Raw genomic sequence first — 21,595 nt, 5'->3', positions numbered from 1 at the left:
TATATTAATAAGGTTTACTTCTCAGGGCTGTGGAAGAAGGAAAAACTCATCAGGTGATATTTTGAGAAATAGCACTTAACTATATTTAACAATTATTACACCTCTTCACTCATTTTACATCACTTACACCTTATCCTTCATGTCTCTCTTGGATTTTTTGTTTCTTTTTTTTTAACCCATTCATTTGTAACATCGTTTACTGTACTTCTGCCCTGTCTTGCCCTCACATTTTTAGTTGATATCCAAGAGCACTTGGCTATTTTCTTTCAACAGTCCTTCCTTTTTAAAGACAATTTTTAAAATGTGCAGCTTTAAATTACATTGCATTTCTTCAACACCCACCCCTATCCCTCACCTTCCCCTATTCCTTCATTTTGTCATTTAGCTCAAGAACCTTGAACTACCTTTGTACTGTATTGATTAAATTCCTGGTTGTCATTCTGCCAACTTTTGTAGCATCCAAATTCTCAAATAGGGTCAATAAAAGGTGAAAATTCTGGTGGATTTTATACATGGATGCATTTTTAAAATCATGATAGTCATCATCTGTCTTTTTTATTAGATGATTGAGGATATGAGGAAGATGGTAGCATGAAGTCATATTACAAACCATTTTTTCCTACCTCATCAGTTCCTGAGTAAATTTAAAAAAAAAAAACAAAAACAACTTATGCATTTCAACAGAAAATTTTAGCATGTTGGGTTTTGGCTTTGCACCACTTGGGACAGGGTGAAGCAGAAGCTAGGCAAGTGTAATTTTAGGGCTTATAGGAAGAATGATTGGTAGTGACATCAAAGGCAAATACTGAAGTGTAGTAAAGAAGTAGCCCTAGAGTAACATACTATCATTTGTGGTGCATACATTCGTTAATGACTATTTTAATTACCTTTGCTCTTGTCTGTTGTTTGCAGCATCATGGGAAAATTAGAAAGACCAACTTCATGAAGAAGCATGAGAAGGTAAGTATTTTATCCTATTAAGCTGAGCTTGGCAGCAAGTGTTTTCTTTCCACTGTACTTTTGGGTTTGTATTACATTTTGTGTTATTGATTACTATAGAAACATCTGAACTGCAGAAATAACAATTTTTGGTGCACTTGATTTGCTACAAATTTCTGTGAGATCCAGACATTTTATTAAAACTGTAACATAAAATTTTCTTCTATAGCCATATTTTTGTGTACAGCAAAGTGTATTTAATAAAGCTAATTAAAGGACATCATAAATGGAGTTGCCAAGTATCACCATTTCTCTCAAAAATAGTTTAATATTCTTTAAAGAATTTTTATTCAAAGATTTCTGTAATGAGGGAAATTGAAATATAGGGATAAACAATTACAGATGTAGTGTTATAAATACTCATTTGTTTCAGTTGGTGTGTGTGACAGTTTATGTCAATATACCTTTGCCCAGAGAAGCTTGTCTAAAGACTGATTTACAGATCAGATTCACCTAACTCTAGTGGGTGCCTGCATCTAAAACAGTTTATAGCCCATGCAGAGTCAGTCAGTGCAGTCATAGGAGTGAAGGGTGTGATTTGGCTCAAGCAGATTCTGTGTTCAGGCAGATGAATTGCACCACAAACTCTATTGATTAGATTTCTACTGGCTATACTTGGAACTGCAGAAACTGGTTTGGCTGTCTGTACCTGCTTGGCAGGAAGCTGACATTAGATGAAATAAATCCTTCCTTAAAAGTTTAGGAATAGCAAGAATAAAAATCTATTTTGTGATTCATAACTGTGTCAGTCCAGAGGCTGTGGGTTTTTTTTTACTAGAAATAAATGAATCTTGTGAATGAGGGGAAGAAACTGACTTACCATTCTGTTAATTGCCCTGTTGCTATAAAAGCAGAATTTGCTCAGTTTCTTTGCATGGTTGGCCTGGAACGATGCTTTTCCAGTGACAAGTGACAGATCTTCCTGGTGAATCTATTTTTGGCTGTGTGTTTCCATGATTTTTAACACTGCTTGCTTTGTTAGTCAAGAGGTAGCTTTGGGGACACCTCCTGGATTTCAAAAGTTAAAACATGTATTGGAAATAACATTTGATTTAGCTGAAGAAGTGAGTGGTTGTGTTTTACTGATGGCTAATGCCACAGAGGTGCTGGTGGTATACTTGAGATGTTCTTTCCCAGAAGCATTTTGAAACAAACTTTCCCTTGAAAATCCTGTTTAATCTTGTCTGCTCTGCTAGTAAGAATAAATCAATGTACTCTACAAAAAATGCAACTGGACGTCAAAGTAGAGAGAATTAAACACAAACTTAAAATAAAACAAGTATTTCCCTTGTAAGAACTTTTGGAAGTGTGGGTCATAAATCTCTGTAGTCCTAACTATACTGCCTGAGTTGGAATACTGCCCAGTTCTGCCTTATAAACTGTACACCTCCTTTTTGCAGAATTGGTTATTTTGAAAATGCTTAGCATTGAACAATCAGGACTTTGTGTTTCTTTGAATTCAAGTGAATGCAATGCTACTACTTACAATAATCCATAATGCCTAAAATGGCCATCAGTGTCAGCTGAGGTGTGAGGTGTGCTCTACAGTGCACAAGAGCTCTGTAGATGTGAGGTTGAGCAAATCTGCTGTGTTCTGATAACACAGTTGCCTTGGGCTCAGCCATCTGAACTCTTTGTTTTAACCAGCTGAACCTGTGGGAGGTATGTGCACTGTGAGTGTTACTCAGCACTCTTTGCCTTGCCTCTGGAATACTCTGTCCACTTTTGTCCTCCTTCTTTGGAAGAAATCTTTAAGCTCCCTACCAACACAAGCCATTCTGTGATTCTTTGAATGCCATAAAACATAGCCTTTCCTCTTTATTCCTTAAATTGGGCAAGGTCATTAGACAACACAAATAAATGTATAAATATACTGACAGGAAATTTGGCATAAGATCCTCTGTTAGAGCTCAGAAATGTTCCTGTTTATTGTGCAGTTTGAACACTTGCCATGTTAAATAGATCTTTCTTTCTATATCTTGATCAATAAACATGTATTCAGTGTTTTCCATAACGTTTAAGTAGGCTATATGAATCATAGTGCCTCCTTAGAGGCCAGAAGAATAAGAGAATAACATCATGTAGTACTTCAGGGAATTAAGAAGTGGATGAAAAAGTGTTGTTTCTGTTGCAGACCAGCAATCACCTGCTTGGGCCAAAGCCATTTCCCCTGGACAGATTGTTAGCAATATTATATAGTATTGTGGACAACAGAGTTGCTCCAACTGCAAATATATTTTCCCAGGTGAGTGTGTACTTACTTTATTTGCTCTTTAGTGTCTGGAATTCACCAAGTTTTAAATGTTTTTTCTAAGTCATAATTCTAATTAAATGAAATGAAAAAACAAGCACAACAGGTGATTTAAATCGAAGGTTCAGAGTAATATTTATCTGTATTACTAGCTGTGAATCCAGTACTTTATCTGTCTAATGATCTGAAATCTGCTAATAAATGACTTCTCCCTGGTCCTGGACTGTGGTCTGTACTGATCAGTTCCTTAGTTTCTCACTGAAGTCTGTAAGGCTGTTTGCATTTCAGGTTAGGTGAATAAGTGTTCACTGTCCCATGGCCAAAATTAGTCACATTGTAGCACACATTGCTACAAAAATGTGAAACAGAGGGAATAAGGTACTTACAGGTGAACAGTGTTTGCTGTGGTACATGTACCTGCTGTTCTCCATTTGGACAAAATAGAAGTCTTGCAGAGAAGAGTATCTCGTTTCACTAGATGGCAGCATAGCTGTAGAAGTGAGTGGAATTAAGTCAATCCAGTGTTTTCTCAAGACCTCTGGGTTTGTCAAGTGTGTATTGACCAATTCTGTATAAGTGAAGATGATTTTCTACTATCAGTTTGATTCTTGAATATAATTTCCACCTTAGAAATTCTCAATTTCTTCCTACTTTCCAGTTGTAATTTACTTACTGAAATATTTTCCACCTTTCCTTGTTAGCTATCATATTTAACCAATATTAATATTTCAGTTTATTTCCTTCATTCATGTAAAATTCTGGGAACATATGTGTTTATTTTTTAGGATGTTACCTTGTATTCTCTTATTTTTGGCTATCAAAAGCATTTTGGTACACACTAGATGTGAATGTATTATTTAACAGTATTTTAGAGCATATTTTCAAAATTACTGTAGCTGCTTATTTAACAGGCATTCCAGGTAGGAGAACAAAAGTCAGTATTCCAATGTGCAGTTAAGTAGTACTGAAGCTACAATTTGTACATATTGTAGTTCCACCTTAGGCTAAATTACAGAATTAACAAGTTCAATGAAATGCTTTGTTCTGATTTAGAGTTTGCACTAGGTGGCAGTGTTATCAAAGAATTGTTGTAATTCTTTATTTTCTGAATATCTGGATATTAAGCTATACAGACATAAAAAAATTGTATATAATCTTAACCAGGTTAGGACAAAGAACTTGAAATTAAATACGTTTATACAAATATTCAATTTTATAAATTATTTAAGAGTATTTTTAGTTATAAAGCAATTTTTACATTAAATTTTAATTAAAAATATTGAAGTGTCCACTGCAAAGTAATGAAAAATGCAACAGAATTTAAAATAGGTTTGGAAAGTAGTTTAAACTAGGCATAGTATTTAATTGCTTTTCTTTCTTGAATAGTTTAAAACTATTTGTATTTCAGTGATTTTTGTCATTGGTTATTCTGTAAATATATTTTTCAAAGTAAATATTTAGGACCTGGCTTATCCTTATCAGTATTGATACATTTTACTGTTAGATAACACAGTCTTAAATTTTTTGTTTGTGTGATCAGCATGGAAATAATAATAAAATTATACAGAAGTTTAAAATGTTTATGTCAAATATTTGGCTTCATACTGACTCATGATTAATTTTATGTGCTCTTTAATTTGTAAACTCAAAAGCTGTACATGAACCAAGTGCATATTAATTCTCCCCATGTCCTATCAGAAAATAGCATGCCTTGGCTTTGAAGTTGGTCAACAATCACAGTCAAGATTCAAGAAGGACTAGCAGCTGCTTTAAGATCTCTCACTTGCTGATTTCGTGGTATTTCTTACTGCTTCTTGTTTTTCTGTATAGTTTCTATTCACATGAAAATTTTGGTTATTAGCTTTTCAAAAGGGAAACTTCTCTGCTAATGAGCAGCAAAATTTCATTTTTCCTCTTAATGGTAGGTTTTATTGAAAATGTTTAGTTTTTCTAAATAGATTTTCAACTGAAAATTTGAATCTTAATCTTTCGCTTTTAAATATCATATTCTTTAAAATGGTCTCATACCTTTTTTCAAGCCAAGAGTTAACATGTTTGTTTTACAAGTGTGATCTTTGCAACCAATACAAAACTAAACAACTTCTGCTGTAACTTCATTACTGTAAGTAGGTTACAGGAGATAGAATTGGGCCCATTCACTTTTGGTCTTCCTCACTAACTAGTACAAGAGAATAGCACAGGGGTTAGGGGAAGCAATTTTCCACTTCTGCAAATGACAATTTTTTAGTTGCTACCTTAAAAGTTGAAATTTCTCTTGTGTTTTGCTCTCTTAAATCAAACTTCTCACACATCCAGTAAGGTTTTTTGAGACAAAGTTAATGGAAGGTTTGGAGGTTTAATTATAGCATCTTCATCTCAGTACGTACATGAGTTGTTTGTATTCATTTGAGATGTTCCCAGTGTTCATTTTTCTCCAGAAAATTCACTGTTTTTCTTACTAATTTATCACAATACTGTTTTTTTTTTTTAGCACATTTTGTGTTAGTATAACAGGTTACTGAATTTGTTTAAGTTTGTTTGCTTATTTTTTAAACCAAAGAAGATGGAGGTTAGAGAACTATTGATTTCTGGAGGCATTTGAGAGGACGAGTTCTTAAAATGTTTTTCTTCAGATACAATTGTGTGTAATAGTTTAATGGATTGAAGATGATATTGCAGTCACCAATGGGCAGTACATTCTGTGCTGGGACAGAACTTGTACAGTTGATGGTCTCTGGCTGAGTATGGCTTTGGATATATGACTGAGTATGAGGCTGAAGTGTTTTAAAGGGTAAAATATGGAGAAAATGGTGAAAAGATGAAAGCGCACTTTCACACAATGCTGAAAACCGTGTGACTCTGGGGTGTGCAGTCTGCACCCTACAACAACAGAGAAGTCCTAAAGTTTCCTTACTTGGTACAGCAGGAACAACCAGGAGTATTATTTGGGTCTCCATATGGATCCACTGTGCAGAGTAGGAAATATTCATTGTGTCCAAAGGCAGTTACAGCAGAATGGAGGGATACAAAGAAACTTTGTAAAGTTGCTGAAAGTGTATTTTGCAAAGGTTCTGAGAATCTATTCAGTATAAGAGTAGTATTTCATTTTAGGTTTCCCACAGAAAATAGACAGAAATACAACATAATGCTCTTCATAAAAATGTGCCTTAGTATAGGACACAAATGAATTTATGCACAAAGCATTGGACAAGAATTATCAGCACCAATTTAATTTAAATGAGATCATTTTACATTGAAGAGGATAATGGCTGTTCATATCACAATCAATGAGGAAGTAGATACTGTTGTTATGGTTTAGAAGCCAAAATTAACCAATGTGTTTTCCTCTACCAAAATAATTCAGTAATTCCTTCTTCAAGTCAATTCAGTTCTCCTGGCCATTTTTCATTTTCTAGGTATTTTATCTTGCTTTTGCTTTCTTGTGAAATAGATTTTCATAAAGAGGATTGATTAGATCTGCTTGTAGTTTTGAGCTATGATGTTATCTAAGGTAAAATGGAACAAAGCCCTTTATCTTGCATACTTTTGCATATTTTATTTCTGGTAGTACATCCCTGAATATTTGGAAAAACATCTAGGATAACTTCTCAGAGTATATAATATCTGAAAATTACCAAATAGGTAACTAATCAATAACTTCAGTTTTGTTTACATTTTCATTCTAATGCACTAAAGTTAGGTCATCCCAGGTTTGGTTTTAATGGTACTCTTTATATTTGGCAAATGTTTTCAGATAGTTGTATAGTTAGGATTTACTTCTGACTATGGTGCATTTGCAATCAGAGATTTCTAGGAAGGGTGGTATGGGTACATGGAGACACATCAGGTTTCTTACACATAGTCAGTATTTCATTTATTAGACATTTCTTATCTCTTTGATGCTGGATCTAAGGAAACCATTTGAATTTTCTTAAGAGTATTCATAGAACTAATTTAGTTACAAATGTGTAAGAATTTGGAGTGAAGGTTAACAAACCTAAAATTTTTCAATCTGTTGTAAAGATAAATAGCATTGCAAATTGTTGTCCAAAGAGTAAGAACTTTTCATCTGAAGTTAAAATAAATGCAGTGGTGTGCATACTCAATAAATTGAGCAGTGTGTTAAGTGCCAGTATGATTGGGTCTATGAGAAACACACAAACCACTGATGTACATAACATAAATCCAGCTGGAGGGAGCCAGAGGAATGTAGTTTTCTGTAATTCAGAGAGGAAAAAAGTGCCCTTTCTTGGGATGTACGAATTTGGAGAGATTTGTTTTCTATTTTCTTGCTTTCTTGTATCCCTTACATGAATAGAATAAGGAATATCTAATATTCTTTATGCAAACTGCAACAGTATGAGGCAATTTACCTGCAAAATTTCTTTGTCCCTGTTGTGTTGGAAGCATGCTTTATGGCTTTCTTTTTCAGATGATAATTTAATGTTTAAACTGCCCTTTATTTGTAAATTGACAGCCATGGTAAAATTTCAATTGCAAGATTGGAAAGATGCCTGATTTTGTTATCTACTTACTTGATTTGTATTATGGCCTATGTATGTCACAGCCTTTCTGGACACCAAATATCCACATCCTGATTATAGTTCTAACTCTGTTACTGCATTATGTTAAGTTCCCTTGATGTAGCAATTTGATAAAGAGGAATTTGATTCTATGATTCTATAGTTCTGTGATTCAATTCTGTGAATACTGTCAACAGTTTTTTTTTCAAATGGAAAGCACTCTTAATCGCTTCTACAAGCTCTGATTGTATTAATGTTTAAAAATAAGAAGTTTTTCATTCCACATTTGACAACTCTTGACAGAATAAGAATTACTCATTTTTGCTAGATCAGCTGTATTTTGTTCCAGCTTTCCTTGCTGTTGGAGGGACTGCTCATAGGAACATTTTGCATCTGGTTTTAACACTATTATTTAAGACTTATAGAATACTCTCCATTTAAAAAGTGAGCAGGTGGGTGAATTTCTACAGAAAAAGGTCTGGTTTAAAATGTATGTTGTTCTCCACTGTTCCCTAAGAGGCCTTATTATGAAGAAGAACAAAGATAAGTGGAGCCATTTTTATTTTACAGTATGCAAGAAATACAGAGCATATTCTTGTACTGTCAGTACAAGATGTTACATGTCAGTAAGTAGATTAATTTTTAATTTTTAAGAAATAAACGAAATGCTGGAAAAATGAAAGTTCCTGCTGATTCTATTAAACCACCTTCCTTTGCTTTCCTATTACTCTGAAATTCCACAAGTGTTGTGTTTGTTCTATTTTTGGGTAAATGGATAGAGTTATTTCTAAAATTTTACCTGAAATAATTGAGAAGTTCATAGCAGACTGTGTGTGGGGGTGTGGGGGGTGACTTTGGAAGAATATATTTCTATCCTATTTTCAAATTTATACCTTCATGACCAAAGTTTATATTGCAGGGAGATTTCTTGTCTGGTTGAATGTTTAAAAAAAACTCTTTTATATCTCAGAGATAATATTGCAAACTGATTCAAGACAAAATTGAAGCATATCACACATCTGATTTTGGAGAGTGCCTTTGCTTTATACATCCATTAGCTGCTGAGATTTGGGAGACTTGAGCAGTTGTGTACAAAAATATTGAAATGTTTAAATAATTATTTTATACATTGTCGAAAGGTGGAATCATTAAGTAGTGAATATTCAGAAGGGAGATGATTGTAAAAGTTATATTTCTCTTGGAGTTGATTGTGTATGTAGATTTTCTTGAAATTTGTTTTTGCAATATAAGCAAATATATTCTCATATATTTCCCTATTTTTATCACTTCTTGAGTTCTAAAATTACAAGCGAGGATGTCATCAGCCTCTGCTTCTGTCCTCTTGATTTAACCTGAAAATGACTGCATTTCACTGTCTTCTTGCTTCAGAGGAAGGTACATAAAATTGCACAGCTTAATCCATTCTGACCACAGGAGGTGTCATCTCTGGAGTGATCCTTCTGTATTTCCATGCAGGGGGAAGCGTTTATTTTAACAAAAAAAATAAACTATATGGAAAAAGGTCTTAAAAGCTTATTTTTTAATTTTGGTTTTTTTTTCATGAGAACTATTTAGAATTACAGTATACCTCTCTATCTGGTCAGTCAGAAGATCTTTAGAGCTTCCCAGTGACAGGAATGAGCAAATATAAACCATAGACTCTGGGCTTATCTCATTCTCATTACTGGTCTAAATAAACTTCCCCTCCTCTTTCAGAGTGTGGTGAAGATAACTAAGGCACATCTTGCCAGCACAGAATATCTGTTAGTCCTCTCTAACGTCCTATGTCTCACACAGCATTCATATACAATCTGTATATCCCCACATGTTTATTGTCCAAGTGGGTTTGTAGTACACCCTTTTGATCCTCTGACTCCATGGTTGCCCATACCTAAAAGATTATTTTTGTATTGTTAGAACATCTTTTTTAGCAGTTGTCAGTTTGTAGCTGTGGGGGTTTTTCCTAGACAATTTTATATTCTTACTGTTGTATTTGAACCTAACTGGTTTTGATCTTGTATCCTTTTATAGGTATCTTATGCATCTGACAGACTTTGTTTTCCTGGATCTGCCTATTGGTTAGAAAGTGTAGTAATCTGTTGATCTCATTGCACTGAATTGTGTTGATCTCAGTACTCTGTTGATTTTCTGTAGGTTTGGGAAGATGATGATAAGAGGTAATAAATAACTCCCATTTTCTCATTTTCTGTTATTGGTTACTGGACTAATCTGGCAGAAATTCATGAGCTGAAATGGGAACTTAATGTGATGCACAGCATGGTGACATAGTTAGCACTTTAGCACTGACTATGGCAGCTTGAGAGAGCCTGCTGTTAAGCAAAAAGAAAGGAGAAAACATTACTTTTAACCAAATAGCTGACTCTATTTTTTTTCAACTCTGAGCATAGCTGTGAAAAAAAATAAAAGTATTCTTACTTCAAGTAGTACTTTCTAATTAAAATTGTGAAGAGACTGATATGCTTGATTCCTTCTAATTTTAATTGATGCAGAAAAGATATTTTAGAAAAACTAATAGTATTTTACCTATATTATGTTGTTTGAACTAATTTGATCTTATTTTCATTTTTGGAGGTATATTGATAATACAGCTTTTTGATTTCTTAGGAGGTTTTCTTAATCAAATCCTATTCTATTCTGTATGAGTTCTTTCTTTACAGTAATTTAAAGTAGAAAACTTACCTAATTTCTGTGAAGAGCTTATAGTAATAGGTTCCAGCTTGGCACTTACTCTATGTCTCAAAAACAGTGTATTTAAGAAGACAAATCATTGTGAATTATTGGAAACTAGTTTTATGGAAGAAATTTTGGTTATGAGAAGGGATAGACTATTGAGAGGGAATGGGGAGTGAGGAGTTCAGATGAGATGAAGTTTATCAGGAAGATAAAGCGGATTCCTAAATATCTTATCTAGAACAGTTTACTAAATTCTAAACTTCCTTGCTTTTTGATCTTAGTTTTTTATTTGTGTAGCATGTCCCTAAGAATTTGCTGATCAGGAAGTAGCTGTGTTTAAGGCTTTGTGAAATTGATGTACGATAAATTTGTACTTTTTTGATTTACTTTAAATTTAGTGTATAAATTACTTTAATTTCAGTATATAATCTGTTAATAGCTTTCACAAAGTATTGTTGTGGCCCTGTGAACATATTATATATTCCCTTGTGCCTTTCACATGTCTTAGATTGCATGCTATATAATATAGGGAATGTGTTGTATCAACCAACGGTTTCTTTAACTTCTGTTGTCTCGGCACATTATTTGTAAACAGTATTTGAAGCTTCCAATCTTAACTTATCTTTGAAAATGTGTTAGTGTATCAAAGAAGTAAATATGAATACATGAAAGACAAAACAGAGTTTTCCTCCTTCCAAACTCTTTCCTTTCCATCTCTTTCTTTCCACACTTACTTAGAAATTGGTTTCGTGTACTTACTGATAGGAACATCATTTAATACTCCAGGAACAAATTTGTGCTGTGTTTACATCAAGCAGTTGCAGCTGAAGCTTGTTAGTGATTGCCTCCCCAATTAAAAAAATTCTTCACTGTGGTACATGAACTCCTATTGTTTGGAGATAAATAATCAGCTCATCCCCTCTTTAGGGAAGAACAAAGAACATAATAGTACATCTGGTTCATGTGTTAAGACAGCAAAGATTAATTAAGCAAGTACTGCGCAACCTCTCTTGATAACATATATATCTAAAAACAGCCTGTATATTATAAGTTTTTTAATCACTTTGCTTTAACCATTTAGTGTATGCAGAAAGTCTATTTCAGAATCACCAGCTATTCATGGAAATAAGATAGGGCACAATACTGAGATAAAGCAAATTAGAGCATTAGGATAGAATTCATTAGTTCTCTCTCAAATCTCTTGTTTTAAGCTGATATGCCTAGAAGGATATGATTAAATACTAAAAAGAGCCTTTCAAGTCCCCAGGTGACATCATTAATACTCTTTTATAAATTCTATCTTTCTTAGAGGTAACTTGGCTGTTTTCTCTCACCATTTGGAGTATGACCTGTTTGGGACAAAGAACCATCTCCTTATTGAGCATTTGTGTAGAATTGGTTAATTGAAATACAATTTCAAAGCTAGAACTAACTCTTGAGATTAAATAGCTACATTGCATGCCCTGTTTCTTCACATCCCTGGCAACTGTAACTAAAGTCGAATTCCAGCTGGAATGCTACTAAAGGCCAATTTTACCTGCTGTACTTTTTGCTGTCGTTGTCTTTCAGCCAAAACAGCTTTACCAGCTCCTTGGTGTTCACATCAGTGAGTTGTAGGGATGCAGATATCTTGTCAAGATCTTCATTTGACAATCCTTTGCTTATTTAATATCTTTTACTTCACTGCATGTGCAGTAATGGATGCAATTGCAATTTCAGTAGTGGCAAGAAAGATGGTTCAGAATCACTGGTTGAAGGGTTGGCTATAATGTTGCATTCTTTTTATTGATATGCTCCTTGGACTGGTTGTTGTTATATGGTCCCATGTCCTCCTGTCCCTGCCTAATGCACTCTCACATCTCCCTACCTACAGTTTGTTCTCCTTAGGTATTTACACCTCACCTGTCACTTCAATACAAATTATTTTGCTGTATCACATGTGAAATTAAATTTGTAGAATTGTATCTGTACCAGTCTGTCTTTAGCTTCCATTTCCTAATGAGGTTGAAAAGTACTGAGACTGTGCCCATGAACAATGTTAGAGCATAAGGTAGCAAAATGGTACATTAAAGAAAATGTTGGACCACTTTGGTGAATGCTTGTACTGTTTCTGCCCTGCCAGCTGCAGTCAGTTCTAGCTACTGACTTTGTGCTTGACACCCCTCCTCCCCTAAAGACCCTTTGCTGCTGGCTGTGTTCATTTGATAGCAGATAGTGGGGCTTGCCACAGTATCTTGGACAAAAGAAGCAGCTGCATTGAAAGAGAGGATTTCAGAATATGAAGCTTATTCACAAAAGAATGCCTCTTGGTAGACGAGGAATAGTTAGGAATTTACATAATCTCTCTTCTCCATCTATGGAAATAAAAACTGGAAAATATTTGGGGGGAGCAATGTGGAAAATTGATAGCACGGTGTGAGTAAATCTCATTTATGGAAAGTTTATATTCTTAGTAAATGTTGCAGATATTGTTCATTTAAAATATGGAGAACGACAAAACAAGGTGAGACAAATCCTACAGTAGCTTACCCTTGGAAAAGCTGCTATAATGATGATGATGATGACAATGATGATTGTTATGGCTGAAAATGGTGCTGTGTATCTGAAGTTGCATAGGTGCTGCAAAAAGTTTCCATCCTCACCACTGTATGATTTAATTTCTCACGTTAGCTGGAGGAGGGTGGATGGTACTAGAAATAAGGTGATTATTTTAGGCAAGATTGGGTCTACCTATGTATGTGTCTGAACAGTAAAAGTATATATGAGGTAGTCTGTGCTTTTCTAGTTAATGGAGAGAAACAGACATGCACCCTGATGCAGACATGAGCATCTAAACCCACTCTGTTAGTGAAAAGTTTTAAAATCTGTACTAGGTTTCAATGAACTGTGTCCTGATGCACTGATTCCTCCATCCTCTAGAAAGGGAATCAAGACAGCCTCAGATGCAAACATTAACGTTATAGCTATGTAAAGCTATTCTATCCTGAAGGAATAATAAGTGTTTTCTCAGTCATTATTCTGGGCTTCTTACAAAACAAATGGAAAAGCCACCATCAAATGTCCCTGCTTGGATGTCATATTCCTTGTCAAAATGTTTGCAGACTGGGGGCAGTGATTGATTTGTACACCTTCCCACTCATTCTTCCTGCAAATTAAGTTGGGCTGTCACTCTGCAGTGAGCACTTGGGAAGAGCCTGCCCAGGACTGCATTGCATGGCTTGCACGCTGGTGTTGGCCTTCTCATCCTTTTTTTGCTGGACTGCTTTTGACTTATTCCTAAGGACAGGGTGCTGAAACTCATCTCTTTCTGATAGAAACTTATTTTGCAGAATTCTGTGCTGATGGCCTGTCATTTAACATTCTTGAACTTGCAGTTTGAACCCTACAGCTTTGAACTGTATTTCAGTTACAGCAACTATAGACTAGCTCATTGTCTTCTGGAAAATGCTCTGAAAGTGATATTTTTCAATGTGAGAATGCTGAATATGTCAAGAAGGGATCTTCTACCTTTGTTTTGTGAAGTATGAAATAAAAAGAGGTTAGGTATAACCTCTGCAAGTGCAAGTCAGAAGATTTACCAAAAAGTGAAAGACTTATAAGTTATTTAAATTCAGGAAGTGTTTCAGAGGTAAAATTTAAAAATATTACTGGGATTCAGTGTGGATTTTTGGCACAGTTTTAACTGAAACTAAAATTGAAATATTTGAAGACAGATCTAGTTCAGATGAGCAAGTGCTGCTCTGTAGATGTGTTTCTCTAACATGTGATGGTGCAACTTTAACTTCATTCAGATGGACATTCATTACCCTGCTGTTACCCGTGTAGAGAAAGGTGTTTAAAAAAAAGAAAACAAACATGAACAACAACTCAAAACCAAACCCCAGATAAACAGACAAAAATCTCCATTTCAAAAATTATGTACTTTCAAACTCTTTTTAGTTTTCTAATTAGTAGTTATTTATGAATGTGATTAAATGTATGTATGTTACCATTTCTAACAGGACCTGATTATAGCCTTCATAGCAGTTCTCAGAGAATATTGAGAGATATCTTTCTGTGTGCGTGGTTTTACATACTTTTTTTTTCTACTTGCTCACCTTCCATAAATGTTTCCTGAAATAGAATACAAACAAACTGTGGGAGCTTCATCATCCTGAACATTGTAAAATATTCCACTATGAGAAATAGAATATACAGGCAATATATCTATGTCTTCTGAAAAGTTTTGAATTCAGACTCTGGTTAGTAGCCAGTTTGAAAAAACATAGGAGATGTGGTAGCTGGGATATTTTTTGAAAGTCATAGCTAGAGAATATGAAGAACCAGGTTTGTCTATTTTAATAATTGAAGAGTGCTGGATGTGTTGTTGACCATCTGTGACCTACATAGAATGAACTAGTGGGTGTTCCATGTTCTAGATATCTGTGCAAGAAATATGGAAGACAATGTCAGAAGAGAAAGTAATGAATTATATACAAAAAACACAAACCCTGGTGTTGTAGATACAGACAGTAAACAGATTGACTCAAGAGATTACCACACAGACATGAGAAGAAAACTGAAGATTGTTGTTATAAAATGATCTTTTTCAGCCTTTTTTATTTATTACTAGCATATGGCCTAGGAAGACTTTTTGCAACAGATATCTTCTAGTGTGGAATGGCCTCTAATGGATGTATGACACTGATGGTGTAGAGAAAAGCTTTTTAATAATTGGTGTGACTGTAGTGCTTGTGAAAGATGCTAGACTGACAGTCTAGAAGACTGGGAGCCTGAAGTAATCTGTTCTGATTCACTGAACAGGTATAGCAGAGGCATCAATGGCACAAAATCTCTGTATTGCTTTTTAATTATTGCCTGAAATAGCCTTTTGTTTTGAGCTGGCTGCCTCTTAGTTAATAGTGACAGAGAGTTGCTGTTCATCCTAGTACTTAGCTCTCACAAATGAGCTTTTGACATAGAGAAGCTTTCTGTTTAGATTAACAACTTCTGTCATAAAATGTGATGGGCTTCCAGTAGAAGTAGCGAAGGGGGAAGGATGGCTAACAGGGAGCAGCACATGGTGGCTGGAGCTGTTGCACAGTAGGCTGGGCTGTTGGTTATCGTGTCTTTAGCCTGCCTTTTTTCCTTCCCTTCTAGACAAATCATTGACACCTCACTGGTTTTAACCTTGTAGTAGGCATTTTGTGGGACTAGCCTGTGGAATGCTATTTGACCAGTTGATTTAACATGTTTTCCATGCAGTTGCCACCAGAACCAGACCATCTCTTGATGACTGGGAGGAATGAAAAGGTACAGGTGGAGTTTGACAGGGCAGAATCTCCGTAGCAGTGAAGAAATCTACTTTTATCTGTGATTAGGTAAACATTCAAACCAGTATCTTCTTCTCCTCTCCCATATCAAAAATAGCCTAAAGTTTAATTCTACTCAGCATCTGGAATTCCCTAGAGTGAACCAGACTCCATTGCAATTTGTGGTCTCCATCTGGCTCAGGTGAAGCTTTTGTAACTTTACATTGTGCTGGGGCACAGGGGATAGCTCAGTGTGGTGGAGTGATGAGGAAGAAAAATAGCAAACAGGATAGGGAGTCATCAATGTAGCAGGAGATAATTGCATGAGGACTTCAAGCATTACTTTTTTTCTTGTGACTGAAAGTATTTATGCAGATACTAAAAAAGACAAATGCAAAGAAAAAAGGTTAATTACCTGTACTCCAATACCCAAAGGTATTTCAGACTGATTATCCAGCTTTTAGGCACCATCTATTTTGGGCAAAGACCCAAACATAAAAATGAGTAATGTAAACAATTTATTAGGCACTTATATTGTATTTCTAATAGCAGAAATGCTGGTGCAGAAAATTTCATTTTTTTTCTGTGATAGTTTGACATGAACAGATAGGAGATTTGAGTCTGATGTTTTATTAAAACAAACGGAAAAAGTAAACAAACAGAAAAACCTACACACATCAGTGAAAAGTCTATATAAAGTGGTAAATGCAAGCTGGCATGCATAAGTGGATATGACCTGGAATAAAGCTGTTCAGAGAAAGGAAAATAATTGCAAAAGCAGTAACACTTAAAAGAAGATGTAGGCATGAAGACTGGCAAAAATTAAAGGCTAGAAGGGAATGACTTGTGAAGAAAGATTAAAGGAAATGAACACATGTAATTATTACTTATAGCTATCTGTGTGCTTGGTGATGTTCAGATGAAGAGAGATGATCCCTACACTAATTTGGCTAAATAACTACCAGGGGATGATGAAAATGTCTGAAGGTATTTATAGTCTTCAAGTGCCAAGAAAGGATTCATTTAGAAGAGTTCAAAAAAGGTCTAAGTAGGAGTAATGAAATAAGATGAGCTTTTTTAGCTTTGAATGCTATAAAAACCCTTCTTTTGGAGATGGTAAAGCATGTGATAGTCTCCCCTGAAGTTTTAGTGCAATGCCCCACTGCTTGAGCTATTGCAAATGACAGTAGACAAAGCATTCAGATATAAACTTAAAAGAAGGGAAAAGAATTTTTCATTGGTGGGAGGAGAGTGAAGATGACTTAATAGATATTTTCTATCTTTAATTTTGGTGGTCTCACATGGTATAAATTAACAAAATAAGACTCATGGTATACTACTGAAACATAATTTATGTAAATTTGCTTTAGAATAGGCATTAACCTTGATCCTTACTTCAATTCTGCATTAAGCCTTGCCTTTGATACAATAATCTTAATTAAAACTGAATATTTTATGATTTAACTCCCTCTGCCTCATGAGCAGAACAATACTCTTATCTGTGTTACCTATAAAAGTGCAATCCATATAGACTATCTATTGCATCAGATGATAGGTTTGCTTAAGGTCATTTTCATATGAATAAAAGTACTGACAAAGAGCAGTTTAATTTGTTTAAAAATTATTAACTCTTATTTTACAACCAAATGTTAAAAAGCTAGTTAAATAATTTTTCATGCATGTTGAATTAGGAAATGTTGACCTATTAAATACTAGATTCTTTTGGAGAAAAAAAAACCAACCTGCATGAATGAGGAAAAAAGTAAGTATTGGCAGATGTGATGTGTGACAAGTGTGTCATCATGTAACTGTCAATCACTGTCATCTTCATAATACTTTTAACTGGATTAGGTGAGGTAGTAAGAGAAAAGCTGTTCATTTTGATGTTAAATCCTAATATTCCTTCTAATATTCCTTCTAAAAGGAACAGGCAGGAATTTGAAATGGGCATGAAATTTTGCCTTTTTTTTTTAATTTTGGAGGGTTTTTTGTTGTTGATGTTAGGGGTTTTGTTGTTTGTTTTATGTTTATTTGTTTTGTCATGATGTTAGAACAAATGAAGGCTGTTCTGGATAAGTACTGGAACTTGCCCTCCTCTCCAGACACATGACCATGTGCACACATGCAAGACACATCCTTAATCTGGGGCTGCTTTGTAGCTGTAGTCACTGACACAGGACAGGCACCTTCAGGTTGTTCACTGCTTATAAATGGAGATATTTGTAAAATGACTTTTTCCAACTTGAAAAGATGTGCAGGTATTGTCTTAGTTATTTTGTAATAATCTGCTGTAGAAGTTCAAGGAAAGAGGATGCAACACAAGTGACAACACTTAATAAAATATATGTGTATATATATGAATATATATAAAACTTAGCCTTAAATGTAGAAGGCAAGCAAACCTTTGAGTATCCATCTCAATTGAAAACGGCCATCTTTTTTTCTGAAATTCTTTAATTCTTTGTTGAATTTAAGGTGTCAGACTAAATACTTTGGATAAAAAAGCAGCTGTGATAAATCTTGATATCTGGACTACTTCTTTACCGAGTAGCTGATTTTAGTGGTAATTTCATACGTGTCACTGGAATCTTTGAATATGTCAGATATTTCATGGACCCAGTGTAAGTCATCAGTCTTTTTCTTCCTTGGTTAAATATTTGCCAGTCACTTTCATCAGCATTTGAGATCTTTTTCTCTCATTGTTCTAGTTTTTCTTTGTTGGCTCTAAATATCGAATTGCAGCTGTGGTACACTGGACATCCACAAACATTACATATATACTGATACCTTTACTTCCCATTCAGAGCACAAGAAACATAGCAGTATGCATTTACTGTGAACAATTGTCATATAAATGAATTGACAGTGTATTTTTGGGCACAGCAGCCTTCTCATCAGTTCATTAGCTTATTGGATCCAGCACTTAAAGAGAACCCACAGAACAAATTTGTAAAGTTGAATACATTTATTTGCTGAAGGAAAAAATAGAAAGCTAATAGTTGTTAATATCATTTTTACATTTCTAGTCCTCCCATTAGATCTTTACAGGAGAATGTAACACCTGATCACACTGAAAAAAATGAAACTCTTTGCTTTTGTAGCACCATTTCCCTGCTTTTTTGCCTGTGTCATCTGTGGCATTCTCAAGTGCAGCTTTTAATGGCTACAAAGAACACAGGAGCTGTGGGTGCTGTGTGGGTCCCTGGCACCAGAGGATGTTGTGTGGCTGGTTCCAGGGAGCCCAAAGGGTTAAATGCAGTTAAGCTTTTCCTCAGCTTTCTGGGAACCTGGCAGTGGCTTTCTTTCAGTTGCTTTGTAACAGGAGGAACAATACCTGAATTCAGCCTTGGGTTGTGTTGGAGAGGGGGAAGGATTCAGGTTATAGTGTCAGAGGCAGCAGTTGCACTCGGCCAGCACCAGCAAGTGCTTCACCCTCTGGCTGAAAAAAGGGGAATGTTAACAAGGCAAGTCTCAGATAAGACCATATGTATGTAGGGTTTTGTTGTTATTTAATCCATTTCTCTCTGCTTGTGGTTTTCTTTTTAGCTAAATTAATCATGCTGTTTTGAATAGGCTGCATTCTGCCACTGGGAACTGTAACTGAGGCTCTGGCTGGTGATGAGCCAGCCTAAAAACAGGGGGACACAGTTTTTTTTGTGGCTTGCACTCAGGCAGGAGTTCAAGAGTCTTGCCACTTGGAAGAAAATAAGCATTTAGAAACTGAAAGTTGAGCCCCAAGCCTAGATAATGATGATGAAAAATAACCTCTGAAAATTCTTACAGTAAGATATCATTCTATTAGTCAACTGAATGGAAATTATGTTTCTGAATTAATGTTTAACAGTTTATTTGTGAAGAAAGTGAACACATTTATGGCTACTGACTGTATTTCATCCATTATTTCTTCAATGAGCTACTGTTAATAAAGACCACCAAGATGGTTTGGTCAGAGAAGGCTGCATGGGAATCTCATGATTGTTTCAATTTTCTGCATTTTCTAATTTCTTCTAGAGAAGTATTTGGGTTACATTCCAAGAAACAAGACAAACGAAAAAAATATCCTACAAAGAAACCAACTTGCCATAAGGATAAACATGTCAGTGTTTGGTTTCTGAGTTACACATTTCTCCACACCCAAACATTGTTTTGTCTGGAGCAGGAAGATGCAGCAGTAGTAATTGAGGAGAGCCCTGTTAAGGCTGCCCCACCCAAATGCTAATATGTTTGAATATGATGATCCAGGCACAGGGTGTGGAGCATCTTAGGCTGAGAAGAGGGGGAGCAGGAGGCTTGTAGAGGATAAGGGGATATAATGAGCCACAGCAAGGAGTTGCTGCTCTACTCCAGGGCAATAGGCACAAACTGAAACACGGGAGGAACATCAGGAAATTTTCAACTTTCTTACTGTGAGGGTGACTTGAGTGCTGGCACAGGTTGCTCAGAATGGTGGTGAAATCTCCATCCTCAGAGATGCTCAAAAGCTGTCTGGACACGGTTCCGAGCAGCCTGGTTGAGATGGCCCTGCTTGAGCAGGAGGTTGGACCAGGTGGCCTCCAGAGATCCCTGCCACCTCAGCCATGCTGTGATTCTGGGTTGTGAGGGATATGGAAAAGCTGAGGTTGTGAGGGACATGAACAGAGGTTGTTTGAGATTTTTGCATGGGGAAAGGCTTATGCATGGAAGTCTTTAACACCAAAAAAAATCATATTTTAGTATATTAAAGATTAAAGATTTTATCACATATGTTTAATTAAGCTAAATGTTTTTACAATACTGAACTTTCGTACACTGAAATACACAGATTTTTAATAAAACAAGATTCACGGGAGGATCTGAGGAGGGCTTCTGGCCAGAGAGGCTCTTATGTCAGATACTGTCTCAATTGAAAATGTATATTTCTTTGTAACATAAAAGCTGTTGCTTTTGTGAACTTGTTTCAAGTCCAGTCAAAAGGCTTTCAGAACGCACCATTATAGAAAAACGTTGCTTTAGCAATGTTTAGCAGAAGCATTTAGCAATGTTTTTGTTTTTAAAAGCTTTAGTTTTTCATGAAGTAGTAACTTTTATCATGCATTTTAGGCAAAAATTGTGATTTCCGGATACAGTACTGCAATTATCATTATTAATTTGAAATACAACAAGCTTTAAATAAAATTTTTCAACTAGCATATGGGCTAAGGGTTCCTGTGAGCAACTAGCTAGCCAGTTCATATACAGGAAGAATAAACAGCAGCATGATGGCTTATATTGGTTGAATTTGTCCTAATTGTCTAGTGGCTTGTTTAACTTTATATATCCAGCTAATTTCAAAATGGTCGCTTTTTGTTCTTTAACAAAAACAAACAAAAAATTTCTCCACTGCATCTGTATGATTTATACTTGAACTGGATAAAAAAAAGGTTTCCCATACAAAAACTACTGGCAAATGCAAAATCTAGATTATTGTAAAAGGAGACATTATTTATATCACTTCTGCAGTTGTAAGACTCTTGGGATTTAACTGTTCAACTGCTGTATGGGAAACATACATCTCTAGTAGTATTTGGTTTAGGAACTGAAATCTTGGTACTGATTGTTAAGGGCTTTAGAGGAAGGGAGAAAGCACCTAAGAGCAGCCTTCTTTATATGGAATTGTAGGTTTTACCAGTTCAATTACTGGAATTATATTTATATTTTTTATATATTATGTTTTTATGTTAGAGCTTCATAGAGAGGTATTAAATATATTCAGTAGAATAGGTGTGTGTGTATTTATGAAGGACATATCATTGAAGCCTATATTTCAGAAAGAATTCTCTGCCAAGATAGGTTATATTTGGATGATTTGGAGAGTTCCA

The 21,595-nt window shown here is 35.2% G+C and overlaps 1 protein-coding gene across 1 annotated transcript in view; it reads left to right on the top strand.

Annotated features, from left to right (window-relative positions):
- The window catches only part of ORC5 (origin recognition complex subunit 5), a 65,416-nt gene that overhangs the window by 23,090 nt on the left and 20,731 nt on the right, over positions 1–21,595 (top strand). The window contains exons 12-13 of the mRNA XM_036401318.1: positions 913–960; positions 3,134–3,244. Coding sequence (XP_036257211.1) covers positions 913–960; positions 3,134–3,244 — 159 coding nt within the window. The remainder of the gene's footprint in view (positions 1–912; positions 961–3,133; positions 3,245–21,595) is intronic.

Source organism: Molothrus ater, chromosome 5 (genome assembly GCF_012460135.2).
Source record: "Molothrus ater isolate BHLD 08-10-18 breed brown headed cowbird chromosome 5, BPBGC_Mater_1.1, whole genome shotgun sequence".
Lineage (NCBI taxonomy): Eukaryota > Metazoa > Chordata > Aves > Passeriformes > Icteridae > Molothrus > Molothrus ater.
The sequence above is the reverse complement of the archived record's forward strand: the minus strand, read 5'-3'. Positions and strand labels throughout refer to the sequence as shown.